At 38.2% G+C, this 15,563-nt stretch overlaps 1 protein-coding gene across 3 annotated transcripts in view; it reads right to left on the bottom strand.

Moving 5' to 3' along the window:
* The window catches only part of PDSS2 (decaprenyl diphosphate synthase subunit 2), a 254,362-nt gene that overhangs the window by 129,868 nt on the left and 108,931 nt on the right, over positions 1 to 15,563 (bottom strand). For 2 of the 3 annotated variants that reach the window (XM_020892367.2, XM_020892368.2), the window contains one exon: positions 14,853 to 14,987. The exons of the other annotated variant lie outside the window; for it this stretch is intronic. In XM_020892367.2, the coding sequence (XP_020748026.1) occupies positions 14,853 to 14,987 (135 nt within the window). The remainder of the gene's footprint in view (positions 1 to 14,852; positions 14,988 to 15,563) is intronic. 3 annotated transcript variants of the gene reach the window in all.

Genomic DNA, 15,563 nt, shown 5'->3' with positions numbered 1-15,563 from the left:
CAATTAACTCTCAGCAGAGTAGATTAGTAGCTGAGCCCACCTACTTTTTGTGGTTAATTATACTTGTTTTGTAAGAGGCTGCTCCTATTTTGTGCTTTTCCAACAGCTCTGGTGAAGTAAAGACTTCTGATGTACTGTACACGGAACATAAAGAGCCTTCCCCTTTCTTACTCAACATATAATTGCTGCATTTGTGCATGCTGTGTAAGTTGAAAATAACAATAAAAAGTTAATGAAGAAAATAAGTACTGGTTGTAATGAATTAATAATATTACTAGATTTGTATCTGGAGTTTATTTTTATTGCTGTAAATGGAACACAATCAATAGTAATATGTAATCAAACTGCACATGCTTTCATTTCTTGAGATAGCTCTGAAAAGGAGCTGAGATATCTTTAAGAAATTATCTTCAAAAGCCTACTCTAAATTCAGTTATTCAGCATAATCATTTTAAATCACTGTCAATAAGTATTCCTCATTTTCTAATTTCTTGTAGTACAAAAAGGTACATTTCTTAAATAGGTTCTTAATGTTTTGTAAGTCTGAAATATAATTTCCTTTTAATTTTCAAGTTAATTTAAATTAGATTTTCTTTATATAAAAAAAGAAATACTAAAAATAAAGTTCCCTTTGATTATTCCCCTATAACTGTTCTCAAACCTTTCCCCGTCCCTACTTCCTCCGAACACAGTTACCATCAACTGGGTAAGGTTTCCTCAAAGTCTTTTTTCTACACATTTACACATGTCATTTGAAAAAATAATAATAATCATAGTTTTTAAAAATGCTATCTCAATATTAATTATTGCACATTAATATAATTAAGCCCTAAGTAAATATAATAATATGTTCCTACTTAAGCCTCATTTTTTAAGGTGTTTTTTGATTTGGTCAATCCAAAGGGAAATATGGTGTGTTAATTTTGTTTCTGCTGTTGTCCAGTTGCTCAGTCGTGTCCGACTCTTTGCAACCCCATGGACTGTGGCATGCCAGATCCCTGTTCTTCACCATCTCCCAGAGTTTGCTAAAACTCATGTCCATTGAGTCAGTGATGCCATCCAACCATCTCATCCGCTATTGTCCCTTACTCCTCCTGCCTTCAATCTTTTCCAGTATCACGGTCTTTTCCAATGAGTCAGCTCTTCACATCAAGTGGCCAAAGTACTAGAGCTTCAGTTTCAGTATCAGTCCTTAAAATGAATATTCAGGGTTGATTTCCTTTAGGATTGACTGCTTTGATCTTGCTGTCCAAGGAATTCCCAGAAGTCTTCTCCAGCATCACAGTTCGAAGGCATCAATTCTTCATTGTCCAGCCCTCATATCTGTACATGACTACTGGAAAAACCATAGATTTGATTAAATGGACCTCCGCCCACAAAGCAATGTTTCTGCTTTTTAATATGCTGTCTAGGTTGGTCATTGCTTTTCTTTCAAGAAGCAAGCATCTTTTAATTTCATGGCTGCAGTCACTGCCCACAGTGATTCTGGAGCCTAAGAAAATAAGGTCTGTCACTGTTTCCATTGTTTCCCCATCTATTTGCCATGAAGTGATGGGACTGGAAGCCATGATCTTAGTTTTTTGAATGTTGAGTTTTAAGCCAGTTTTTTCACTCTCCTTCACCTTCATTAAGAGACTCTTTAGTTTCTCTTTGCTTTCTGCCATTAGGGTGGTATCATCTGCACATCTGAAGTTATTGATATTTCTACTGGCAATCTTGATTCCAGCTTATGCTTCATCCAGCCCGGCATTTTGCTTGATGTACTCTGTATATAAGCTAAATAAGGTAAGTTAAATAAACAGGGTGACAATATACAGCCTTGATGTACTCCTTTCCCAATTCTAAACCAGTCCATTGTTCCATGTCCAGTTCTAACTGTTGCTTCTTGACCTGCATACAGGTTTCACAGGAGGCAAGTAAGGTGGTCTGGTATTCCCATTTCTTGAAGAATTTTCCATAGTTCATTGTGATCTACACAGACAAAGGCTTTAGTGCAGTCGATGAAGCAGAAATAGATGTTTTTCTGGAATTCTCTAGCTTTTTCTATGATCCAGTGGATGTTAGCAATTTGATCTCTGGTTCCTCTGTCTTTTCTAAAACCAGCTATACATCTGGAAGTTATAACTTAACATACTGTTGAAGCCTAGCTAGAAAGATTTTGAGCATTATTTTGCTAGCACGTGAAATGAGTGCAATTGTGCAATAGTTTGAGCATTCTTTGGCATTGGAATGAAAACTGACCTTTTCCAGTCCTGAGGCCACTGCTGAGTTTTCCAAATTTGCTGGCATATTGAATGCAGCACTTGAACAACATCATCTTTTAGGATTTGAAATAGCTCAGCTGGAATTCCATCATCTCCACTAGCTTTGTTGGTAGTGATGTTTCCTAAGGCCCACTTGACTTCTCACTCCAGGATGTGTGGCTCTAGGTGAGTGATCACATCAACGTGGTTATCTGGGTCATTAAGATCTTTTTTGTATATTTCTTCTGTGTATTTTTGTCACCTCTTCTTAATATCTTCTGCTAGGTGCATACCGTTTCTGTCTTTTTTGAGTGCCTATCTTTGCATGAAATGTTGCCTTGGTATCTCTAATTTTCTTGAAGAGATCTCTAGTTTTTCCCATTCTATTGTTTTCCTCTATTTCTTTGCAACGTTTCCTCTATTTGTTTGCATTTGAACCAGAGATCCAATTGCCAATATCCGCTGGATCATCATAAAAGCAAGAGAGTTCCAGAAAAACATCTATTTCTGCTTCATTGACTATGCCAAAGCCTTTGACTGTGTGGACCACAACAAACTCTGGAAAATTCTTAAAGGAATGGGAATACCAGACCACCTGACCTGCCTCCTGAGAAATCTGTATGCAGGTCAAGAAGCAACAGTTAGAACTGGACATGTAACAACAGACTGGTTCCAAATTGGGAAGGGAGTACGTCAAGGCTATATATTGTTATCCTGCTTATTTAACTGATATGCAGAGTACATCATGAGAAATGCCAGGCTCTATGAAGAACAAGTTGGAATCAAGATTGCTGGGAGAAACATCAATAACCTCAGATATGCAGATGACACCACCCTTATGACAGAAAGGGAAGAAGAACTAAAGAGCCTCTTGATGAAAGTGGAAGAGGAGAGTGAAAAAACTGACTTAAAACTCAACATTCAGAAAATTAAGATCATGGCATCTGGTCCCATCACTTCATGGCAGATAGATGGGGAAACAATGGAAACAGTGGCAGACTTTACTTTTTGGGGCTCCAAAATCATTGCAGATGGTGACTGCAGCCATGAAATTAAAAGATGCTTGCTCCTTGGAAGAAAAGTTATGGCCAACCTAGAGAGCATATTAAAAAGGAGAGACAATACTTTGCCAACAAAGGTCCATCAAGTCAAAGCTATGGTTTTTCCAGTAGTCATGTATGGATGTAAGAGTTGGACTATAAAGAAAGTTGAGTGCTAAAGATGGGATGCTTTCGAACTGTGGTGTTGAAGAAGACTCTTGAGAGTCCCTTGGACTGCAAGGAGATCCAATCAGTCCATCCTAAAGGAAATCAGTCCTGAATATTCACTAGAAGGACTGATGCTAAAGCTGAAAATCAAATACTTTGGCCACGTGATGCAAAGAACTGACTCACTGAAAAAGACCCTGATGCTGAGAAAGATTGAAGGTGGGAGAAGGGGATGAGAGAGGATTTTATGGTTGGATGACATCACCGACTCGATGGACCTGAGTTTGAGTAAGCTCTGAGAGTTGGTGATGGACAGGGAAGACTCGAGTGCTGCAGTCCATGGGGTCGCAAAGAGTCAGACACGACTGAACTGAACTTTGCATTGTTCACTTAAAATTACTTTCTTACCTCTCCTTGCTATTCTCTGGAACTCTGCATTCAGTTGGATATATCTTTCCTTTTCTCCTCTGCCTTTCGCTTCTCTATTTTTCTCAGCTATTTGTAAGGCCTCCTCAGACAACCATTTTGCTTTTTTGCATTTCTTTTTCTTGGGGATGGTTTTGATCATCGCCTCCTGTATAATGTTGCAAACCTCTGTCCAGAGTTCTTCAGGCACTCTGTCTAATTTTGTTAGGCATTTTTAAGTGCCAAATACTAATATTCAGTGTGAAGGTAAGAATTGATAGTCGCAGCCTATTGTGAGTATAATCGGAAGTCATCAGAAGCTAATTAGGACAACATTAAAATGATAAATTATGCACCATAATATTTGCAGCTGAGATCAAGTCCCTAAATTTAAAGATTATTTTAAAAGAAAAAAAAATCATCTTGCTTCTTCACAGCTTTTCATGTTCTCCACTTTTCTTCATAAATTAAGATTTCAGATAGGTCTCCAAATATTTTACTTCCAGTTCTTCTAACAGTACACCAAGCCTGACCAATTTTCACTTAGAGGAGAAAGTAATGTTTAGATTAATAATTTGATTATAAACTATTTTCTAGATTTAACTTATATTTATAAGGCCTTTTATCTGATTAGTTCTTTAAGCCCAACAATCACCTTAGATGTTTAACCTTAATCATTAATTTAACTTAAATCAACTGAATAATATACTGAGTTGAAAAAGAATTAGCACAGTCACCAAAAAGTTGATAGTGTCCATTTTAACTTTGCCATGGATGGCAAAGCTAAGAAAGTTAATTAAAAGATGTCATTTTGCATCATTTCTGCTTTATTTATTTAAAAAACATCTAGAGTTCATGCATTTTCATAGGATATTTTATCCTGTCAAAGAGGGGAAAAGATAAAAGTTTAAATCAGTTCAAAGTCCTTCATTTTAATAGCAGGATAGAATTTCTAAGCTAACTACCTGCAATCAACAAAAATTTTCACTGCTTTTTAAGAAGTACATAGGTAAAACCTGTATAAATGAAAAATAATTCAGACCACCGAACAGGACATAGAATAAACAAAGTCTTTCATCCCATTTCCCTATGGCTGTCACTCCCCAGAGGTGACCACTATTGACAGTTCTTTGTGTCTCCTTCCTTCTGAGATATTTTTCATGCAAATAAAAATCTACTGCCCACCCACTCAAGCCCCAATGGGACCAACTATTATAGAATCCATTTCGGAGCCTTGCTTTTCTTACATGTTCTTTGAGCTCTTCCCAGATCAGCACATACAGATTTCCTTAATTCTTTTAAATGACCATTTGATATTCCTTTGCATCAATACCATATCATGTTCCCCCCTGATGAACACTTAGGTTATTTCCTTTTTTGTTGCTGTTTTTACAAAGTATACTACAAAGAGCATTCTTTTATATATATGTTTGGGCACTTATGTTAATATATTAGTACACAATTTTGCTAAATCAAAGGGTAGCTGGATTAAAATAAAATTTACAGCTATTGCCAAATTGCTCTCTAAGCAAGTATACCAGTTAACATCCCTACGAACAAAGCATTCAGGTGCCTTTTTCCTAACAAAGAAATGTTGGCTATAAAACTTTTTAACCTTTTCCAACCTGACAGAGGGAAACTATGATTTTAATTTGTCCTTTATGATGTCCTTTCTTCTCTTTTGTTTACTAACCATCTATGAGTTTTCTTCACTGAACATCCTATTCATGTTTTTCATCCATGATTGCATAGTACTATATTCTTCCTGATTTACAGGATCCTCAACTGATTTGTTTATTAAAACTTAGCCCTCTGTCATGTATGTTGCAAATATTTTTGTAACTTTGGCACTTATCTTTTGACTTTATGGGACATTTTTTTCCATTGAAGAATTCTTTTTTGATGATTCTTTTTTTTTATGGGTCCAGAGTGCTGAAACACTTTAGGAAGGTCTTCCTTGCTTCAAGATTAAATAATAATAATCACAACAATAATAGTTACCAGGATTATTCCACTCTAAGCAAATAGTCAACTGACTGGCATCTAAGTACTAGGAACATGCTGAATACTGGGCTCCTATGAAGAAAACAGATCATTTGAACTATGTTTAATGGCACACATAGCACAACTGCCTTTTATCAGCACTACAAATAAATACATAAAAAGATTAGTCCATAATTATATTTCCGTTTATCAGCTCACCCGCCACTCAGAAGCCAAATGAGTAATACGATAAAAGTACTTGTTTTACAAACAGAATTGGCATGATTGACAATTTACCAGTACCCACATGTATCCTGGCCAACAGGGCATCTAAAGGACAAAAATAACAATTGCTTTGTTGCTGTTGTTTAGTTGCTAAGTCACGTCTGACTCTTTGCAGCCCCATGGATTGTAGCTCATCAGGCTCCTTTGTCCAGGGGATTTCCCAAGCAAGAATACTGGAGAGGGAAGCCATTCCCCCTTCAGGGGAATCTTCCCCACCCAGGGATCAAACCTGCATCTCGTTCAAGGCAAGCAGATTCTCAGTTACTGCTGAGCCACCTCAACACCTCAACAATCAGCAGATTGTTGGGAAGCCCAACAATCACTTTACTTCTGATTCATTCAACACTTTTTCATTCTTGTAGGTTCTACTTGTCACTGAATTTATCTCTAGCAAATAGATTAGAGACAGAGGAAGGTAGACAAGAAGAAGGTGGCACCATGTTTATAATATATCAGGACCCTGCAGATCTTTAAATTCAGTGGCGATGCCTCAAAATGACAGGTATGCATTACAGTCCAGACAGCCAGGCTGCTCCGCTATGATACTAACGGCTGCAGGAACACTCTCACCACACCAGTCCCTCAGCAGCGACTTTCTCCTCCCTCTGCTGCCCAGAGGGAATTAAGTTCAGAAGAGTCTAAATCCTATTAGTAAAATTCAAGCCATATAGATGCCAGAATGGAAGGTGCAGGTAACAGAGATGAGTAATCAAAATATAAGTTTTAAAACAGGAAAGGAATAGGTGGAAATATTGAGGAAAATAAAATGAACTTTTGATGGGACTTTTAAGATTGCCCAGTAGATATTGGGCAATACTTTAAAAAACTGTCAGCTTTTTTGTGTGTGTTTTTGTTGATACTTCATTAACACTTTTCCTTCTTTAAACAAAACTACATATTGCTTTACATGATAACTAAGCTAAAAATTAAGACTATTCCGTGAAGAGTACTTTAGTGTCTGATTACAGCTCATGTCCTAAATTACAAGTTGCAAAGGACATAAGAAGATATAGTGATTGTAAGTTCAGTTCAGTCTCTCAGTCGTGTCCTACTCTTTGCGACCCCATGGACTGCAGCACGCCAGGGTTCCCTGTCCATCACTACCTCCCAGAGCCTACTCAAACTCATGTCCATCATATCAGTGATGCCATCCAACCATCTCATCCTCTGTCGTCCCCTTCTCCTCCCGCCTTCAATCTTTCCCAGCATCAGGGTCTTTTCCAATGAGTTGGTTCCTGACATTAGGTGGCCAAAGTTAGGTAGAGTTCATGTTCAACTACTCTAAAAAGCACATACTGTAAAATGTGTGATTCAAATGTTTGTTTTGGTGTAGAACAGTTATGTACATTGAAGATTCAGTCATCCAGACAAAGATTTAAATGAATACTATGTCCAGCACACTGGTGAGATGAAAATATGCACAAAGCTAAGGGCCTGCCCTGAAGGAGTGAGAAATCTGATAAAGGACATAAAGCAGCATGACAGGGCTCTGGAATAACAATACGAAATAACACTTGTTAAGTTCAGTCTACACACAACACACTGTTCTAAGTGTTTTATTCAAATTACCTTCTTTGATCCACTCAACAAACCTATGAGGCACAGAGAGGTAACCTAACTGGGGTCACACAGCAAATAAGTGACAGAATAAGGAATTAAACTGAGGCCACCAGCATGATATATTTCTTCCCCTACTTGATCACTTGATCAGAAAGTTACTTCACCTTTTTGACTCTGTTTTCTTATTGGTGACTCTGTTATTTCTGCCTCACAGAGTTTCCATTAGCACTCAAAATTAGGTACCCTAACATAACATAAAGTGTACCAAACTGTTCCACAGTATTCCACAAGATGTACTGCTGACAGGGGTTTAAAGGTTTTATAGTCAAATAACCGGGAAACAATATCTCTTCTTAAAGATTCATGATGGATGCCATATATACCTAACAATTCTTGAGATTTCTGAAATGAACAAATCTTTTAAACTCTGTTTAACCTGGCAAAACCAAATTTATTTGACCACAGGACCTTTTGTCTCACTGACCACCTAGTAAAACCTTCATCCTAAATGAAGCACAAACTAGGAACTGCTGGTAGAAAATGGCATGAGATCAAAGGACCTAATGAGTCTAAACCCAACTCAGCCAACTGCTGACCTGCTGCTTTGGGGAAAGACTCCTTAATCTCTCCAGGTCTCTGTTTTCCCTCTCAGCAACCACCTAGACTATTTCAATAACTCCCTGGCTGGTCCTCTTTACCTCTTGAACCTCAACTCTCTGGGTTATCTTCTCAACTGATTACATTCTAGAACACAGATATATTAATGTGACCCCCTCACTTAAAGACCTTTATAATATCTATAAACAAGAATAAACATGTACAGAATGCTTACTATGCAATGCATTACTCTATTCACTCATTAATTCTTAAAACCATTCTCTGAAAGGCAAGAGCTGAAATCTGAAGCACTGCTAGTAAGTAAGGTAGCCTGCTTCCAGATTCCAAGGCTATTCTATGCCTCTTGGATGGCTCCCCATTGTTCCTCCAGGATAGAGCTCGGATCCCTTAGGACCTTCACAATCCAACTTCAACCTTCCTTTTCTAGACCATCTCCTCATCAGTGGTCTGCAATATGTTAGTTTGCTGGGGCTATGAGGGAAAAACCTGTTCTATGACCTTCTCCTTGACTTGAAAATGACCATCTTGATAGTCATAGGGTGTTCTGCCTGTATATGCACATTTGTGCCCAAATTTCCCCCCTTTTAAAATAAGGTCATTGAATTATGGCTCATTCTAATAACCCCATTTTAACTGGATTATCTCAGTAAAGACCCCATCTCCAAACAACGGCACACTGTGAGGAATGAGGGGTTAGGCTTTAATGTATGAATTTGGGGGCAGGGACAGAATTCAACCCATAACACTTACATGCATAATGCCCTGGTCTCTATTATGTAAATTCATGCATTCACATAACAAGTTATTTACCGAGTGCCCATTACAGTGTCAGCACGGTGCAGGACCTGCTATGTACTTCCAGACCACATGTTTGGTGAGTCTGTTCCTCACTTTCTTTACCTTCAACACAACCACTTTTACCAAACCCCTTGCCTATCTGCTTTCCTCTGATAACCTCCTAGTTACTTTCAGAATCCACTTATAGGTTCCCTCTTTGTAAAAGTTCATATGCTCTCTTTTACTGAACTTTTCTCCTTTCCTCCTCCCAACCATTCAATTCCTCTACAGAATTCTACTTATACTTTACTTACAGCATCTATGGCATTGCATTCCAGTTGTCTGTGAAACTTGTATGTGCCCTAGTTTGATGCTTATAAGGTCACTGAGGGTAAATATACTCACTATTCAGCTTCTATCTTCCTGTACCTGCTTGGAACATCACATCAAATTCAAATTCAATTCAGTCGCTCAGTTGTGTCCGACTCTTTGCGACCCCATGAATCGCAGCACGCCAGGCCTCCCTGTCCATCACAAACTCCTGGAGTTTACTCTAACTCATGTCCATCGAGTCGGTGATGCCATCCAGCCATCTCATCCTCTGTTGTCCCTTTCTCCTCCCGCCCCCAATCCCTCCCAGCATCAGGGTCTTTTCCAATGAGTCAACTCTTCGCATGAGGTGGCCAAAATATTGGAGTTTCAGCTTCAGCATCAGTCCTTCCAATGAACACTCAGGACTGATCTCCTTTAGGATGGACTGGTTGGATCTCCTTACAGTCCAAGGGACTCTCAAGAGTCTCCTCCAACACCACAGTTCAAAAGCATCAATTTTTCGGCAGTCAGCTTTCTTCACAGTCCAACTCTCACATCCATACATGACCACTGGAAAAACCATAGCCTTGACCAGACGGACCTTTGTTGGCAAGGTAATGTCTCTGCTTTTTAATATGCTATCTAGGTTGGTCATAACTTTCCTTCCAAGGAGTAAGTGTCTTTTAATTTCATGGCTGCAGTCACCATCCACAGTGATTCTGGAGCCCCCAAAAATAAAGTCTGACACTGTTTCCACAGTCTCCCCATCTATTTCCCACATCACATAGTGACTGCTTAATAAGAATCCATTTAATGAGTGATCAAAGCAGGTGTGCAATTTAACAAGACCCAGAAAAAAAAATGAAGAACTATCTAGAGACAGGGAGACCTAATAGACAGTTACTGTTAATATCTAAACATGAAGTAATAGAGACCTGGAACAGGAGAGAGGAAAGTGGACTGAAAGAGAAAAAGACCTGGAGAAACTTATGAGTTGGTAGTTTACTGGTCACGAAAGGTAAAAGAGTGGGAGTAATCAAGAACCACCAAATTCACAGGGATAACCAGGTGACAGAAAGCAGAAAAATATTAATTACTATGGCACTATTGGTGGCTCAGATGGTAAAGACTCTGCCTGCAATGTGGGAGAACCGGGACTGATCTTTAGGTCAGAAAGATCCCCTGGAGAAGGATCTGGCAACCCACTTCAGTATTCTTGCCTGGAGAATCCCATGGATAGACGAGCATGGCAGGCTACAATCCATGGGGTGGCAAAGGGTCTAACATGACTGAGCGACTGATAGACACATGGCCCTATTATTAACAGATAAACCCTAAAGTTTAAGTGGTTGAACAGATAGGTATTTCTTCTCATACATCAAGACTATATGGCTATTCCTGATGAACAGATGGCTCTCCTTCTAGGGGTGTAGACACCTTTCATCTTGAATAGGTATCTACCAAGATCATCTGCTTAAGGTGCGCCACAAATGTATGACTTTTATGGTCAGGAAATAGCAAATTTCACTTATATTCTATTGGCTAGATCTCATTTATATAGCCCAGCCAACTGCAAAGGAAGGCTGAGAATACATGTAGTCTAGCTGAATACTCAGGAAGAAAAGAAAATGTTTGGCAAACTTGTTTCTGTCTCTTCTAACATAGATAACAAGAGGTGGTAGGAAATTTCAGGGAATGAAGGAAGAGTGAAAATTTGTGGTCTGTTTATAATCACTAGTTGGATGAGAAATATTTGAGTTGGTTCTTCCTAAAGCAACAGAGAAAACTGAATCATTATTCACAAAATTCACATGCATTTCTTTAAATGTAATAATCATGTTACATTAGGGAAGTCTCTACTTTGTAATACTATGTATTATATATTATAGTTATCTATCTTCTATACACAAAAATATCCTATCATTAATAGAATAAGCTGTAAACTTACTTTCTCAGTTGTGGTTAGGGATGCTTACAAATTTAAAAATAACCTTTTTGCCCGATCACCTTTGTATCCAATTTTTAAAATCAGGGTTGGTGGAATAAACTTAAAGCCCATGGTCTTGCTAGCAAAAGGTCATGGCAGATGTTTACAGTGCATTTTTATAAATGTGATTCACTTACCTATTTTTCAAAATGTTATTACACTCTAGCCAAAAATTTGCCTCTTCTGGCCATTATGTGATAAGTTCATGAGACACATCCACAAGATATATCCAGCAGTTATAGCCTTAGGCCAAAAAAAAAGAGGTCACCTAACTCACTTTTGTTCCCTTAGGTAATTTACTCAGGTCCCATTAACTGACATCAAAGTCAAGTTTATGAGAGAAAAACACCAACAATGTAAATCCCAGTAGTTTGGAAGTGAATTAAAAAGCTCCCAAATCAGCACTTTCCTCAAATGTTAAATAATTCATTGTGACATTATAGATACAAGCCTCCAGCAAAAGTTACACTTGAACAATTAAGGAAGTAGGAGCCAAACAAATGACTTTAGGGATAGAGAAACAAATGAATGGCTTCTTGTAGTACTATGCCAAATTACATTTTCACATTAACAAGTCTGTAGAACACCCAAGCATCACCAGTGACTTACTAGATAAAGTCTGATTACAGAAACACAGCCTGGAACCACATACCATCTCCTAAATGTAACTGTGGATTCTGTACACTTGGGTATGAAACCCATTTATACCATTTGGGGAATTTTTACATTTGTAATGTACTACCTACTCTTTTGCAAAGTTCTTTTATAATATTCATATTACAACAACCATCAACAAAATACATTATGTTCCTATGAAGAATCAGAAGGTAATGTAGCTGTTTCTTAGAGGCTAGATTAGAGATTGGAAACACAAGGTCACAACATAGTGCACTGTACATAAAGGTAACAGCATCTGCATAGTAGAAATACATTTCAGATTTAAATTCCAACTCTATCATTTTGTACCTAGAGAATTTTAGACAAGTTTTAGTATCAGTTTTTGTTCCCTCTTCTATAAAATGGGAAAGATTCATTTATGCAGCAAATATTTAATGAACACTTATTAGGTCTCAAAGACTTCCAAGTGTTATTTTAAGATTAGTGATAGTAAACCAGCAGATATTCATTAGAGATATGTTATTGTTGTCCAGTCACTCAGTCATGTCCAACTCTTCATGACCCCCTGGACTGCACACGCTGGGCCTCCCTGTCCCTCACCACCTCCCAGAGTTTGCCCAAGTTCATGTCCATTGCATCGATGATGCCATCCAGCCATATCATCCTCTGTCTCCCTCTTCTCCTTCTGTCTTCAATCTTTCCCAGCATCAGGGTCTTTTCCAATGAGTAGGCTGTAGGCATCAGGTGACCAAAGTATTGGAGCTTCAACTTCTAATGAAGCATCAGTCCTTCCAATGAATATTCAGGGTTGATTTCCTTTAGGATTGACTGGCTTCATCTACTTGCTAATTCTCCAGGCCAGAACACTGGAAGTGGGTAGCCTTTCCCTTCTCTAGGGGATCTTCCCAACCCAGAGATCGAATCCAGGTCTCCTGCATTGCAGGCGGATCCTTTGCCAGCTGAGGCACAAGGGAAGCTCAAGAATACTGGAGTGGGTAGCCTATCCTTTCTCCAGTGGATCCTCCCATCCCAGGAATCAAACCAAGGTCTCCTGCATTACAGGTGGATTGCTGCCCAAGGGACTCTCAGAAGTCTCCAACACCACAGTTCAAAAGCATCAATTCTTTGGCGCTTTGCCTTCTTTGCATATTTAGCTCACAACTGTATGTGACTGAAAAGACCACAGCCTTGACTATAACCGACCTTTGTCGGCAAAGTATTGCCTTGCTTTTCATCACACTGTCTAGGTTTGTCATAGCTTTCCTGCCAAGAAGCAATCATCTTCTAATTTCAAGGCTGCAGTCACCATCCACAGTGATTCTGAAGCCCAAGAAAATAGTCTGTCACTGCTTCCACTTTTTCTTCTTCTATTTGCCATGAAGTGATGGGACCCGATATCATGATCTTTTTTTGAATGCAGAGTTTTAAGCCAGCTTTTTCACTCTGCCCTTTCACTTTCATCAAGAGTCTCTTTAGTTCCTCTTCGCTTTCTGCCATAAGGGTAGTGTCATCTGCACATCTGAGGTTATTGATATTTCTCCCTGCAAGTGTGATTCCAGTTTGGGATTCACCCAGGCCAGCATTTCTCATCATGTACTCTGCATAGAAGTGAAATAAGCAGGGTGACAATATACAGCCTTGATGTACTCCTTTCCCAATTTTGAACCAGCCCATTGTTTCATGTCCAGTTCTAACTGTTGCTTCTTGTCCTGCATGCAGGTTTCACAGGGGACAGTGGAGGTGGTCTTGTATTCCCATCTCTTTAAAAATTTTCCAGCTTGTTGTGATCTACACAGTCAAAGGCTTTAGCATAGACAATGAAGCAGAAGTAGATGTTTTTCTGGAATTCCCTTGCTTTCTCTATGGCCCAATAGATATTGGCAATTTGATCTCTGGTTCCTCTGTCTTTTCTAAATCCAGTTTGTACATCTGGAAGTTCTCAGTTCATGTACTGTTAAAACCTCACTTGAAGGATTTTAAGCGCTACCTTGCTAGCATGTGAAATGAGCACAATTGTGTGATAGTGATGTGGATTGATTTTTAAAGTAAATCAATAAGATATATTAACCATAAGTCTAAACTTCGAGAAATAGTTCTTTTTGTGAAGAAAATTTCCTCATCACCATGTTTTTGGGTGCTTTTAGTTCCATGTGCCAAAGTCCACCTGCAGACTGTTACTTCTATAGAGGTTTTCAACACAGTGCCAAGTACACTTCTAAGATTAAGCAAAGTTATTGCTGATATATTACTAAAAAACATTTTTTAAATCACATTTTAAAAATCACAACTGAAATTTTAAAGTTTGTTTTATATGCAGCAAAATAACTAATATATACTCATAAATTTATTTTTTAATCTAAATGTGAGATGTAAAAGTTTCTTATTTCAGTTACTTTAATAAAAACCTCTTCACCATAAAAATAAACAAAATAAAGTTAAAGATACAGCACTGAAGTAGATCTCCTAAAATGGTAGCTGCATCATTATATATTCAGCTAAGTTATCCTATTGAATAGGTTTAAAAACCATGAATCCTGGACTAAATGATACAGAGTTCTCTACAGAAATAAAATGGTATCATGATGGGGCAGAAAGGTAGCATTCAATAAAAAAATTTAAATACTCAAGGTAGAAAGGAAAGTATTAGACAAAAACACAAGGGAAAATTTACCAGATTTCCATACAAAGTAGCTAAGACTATTAGATTCGTTAAGAACAATAAAAACCCATGTTTTAACCTTACAAAATATTTTAATCTATCTCTGAATCAGAGAATGACGAAGAACTAAACAGTGATTTCTACTGACCACTGTATGAAAACACAATTTAGAGAGCAATCTCAAAATTTCTTCTTACCATGAATAGATCCCACTGACCATGTCATACTTTTGACACGAAGCATTAACACTGTTGGGCCCAGCTGCCTTAGAAATAAGTAACACCACCAAGCCCCTCAACTGGAGGTTATTCTGGCTGTCGTGTACAAGACCCCTGCCAACAAGAAAAGAAAGAAAATCACAAAATAAGTTGGATGAAGTAAGAGAACTGCTGCAAATACACCCATGCTTCCAAAATCAGACAACGGGACCCGCTGAAAAGAAATAGGATTGTGGAAGAAAGAGTTAACAGGAGGAAGCAGTGGCTGCAGGCAACATCTAGAGAAACCCTGAGCTAGTTTTGAAAGTGATAATCTCAAAACTGTGAGGCCTAATGATTTGGCTTCTTCCTCTTTCTGGGTTTTCCCATGCAATCTTAACCATGTGGTCTGATAACCAGAGGAAGCCATAGTGTTAAACTGTTTTGTGGTAGTTGATTGTAGGTGAAATATAAATTGTATGGCTTCGATGAAGTTGTATTATATGCTGATGACGCTGGTAAGGGGAAGGGTACAAAATGATTTCTATCTTCACAGGCTGAAAATTTGAGAAGCAAAATGGAAATGATTGCCACGGGCAAATATTTTACCATTTCTTATTTTTTATGCAAAGAATAATCATTCTAGGCAACGCTAAGCTTTAACATAGAATGTAATTTTTTTGTTATGAATATTCAATTTCTACTATAACT

This window comes from Odocoileus virginianus, chromosome 19 (genome assembly GCF_023699985.2).
Source record: "Odocoileus virginianus isolate 20LAN1187 ecotype Illinois chromosome 19, Ovbor_1.2, whole genome shotgun sequence".
NCBI lineage: Eukaryota > Metazoa > Chordata > Mammalia > Artiodactyla > Cervidae > Odocoileus > Odocoileus virginianus.
Note: the sequence above shows the minus strand (reverse complement) of the source record. Positions and strands in the feature narration are given on the sequence as shown.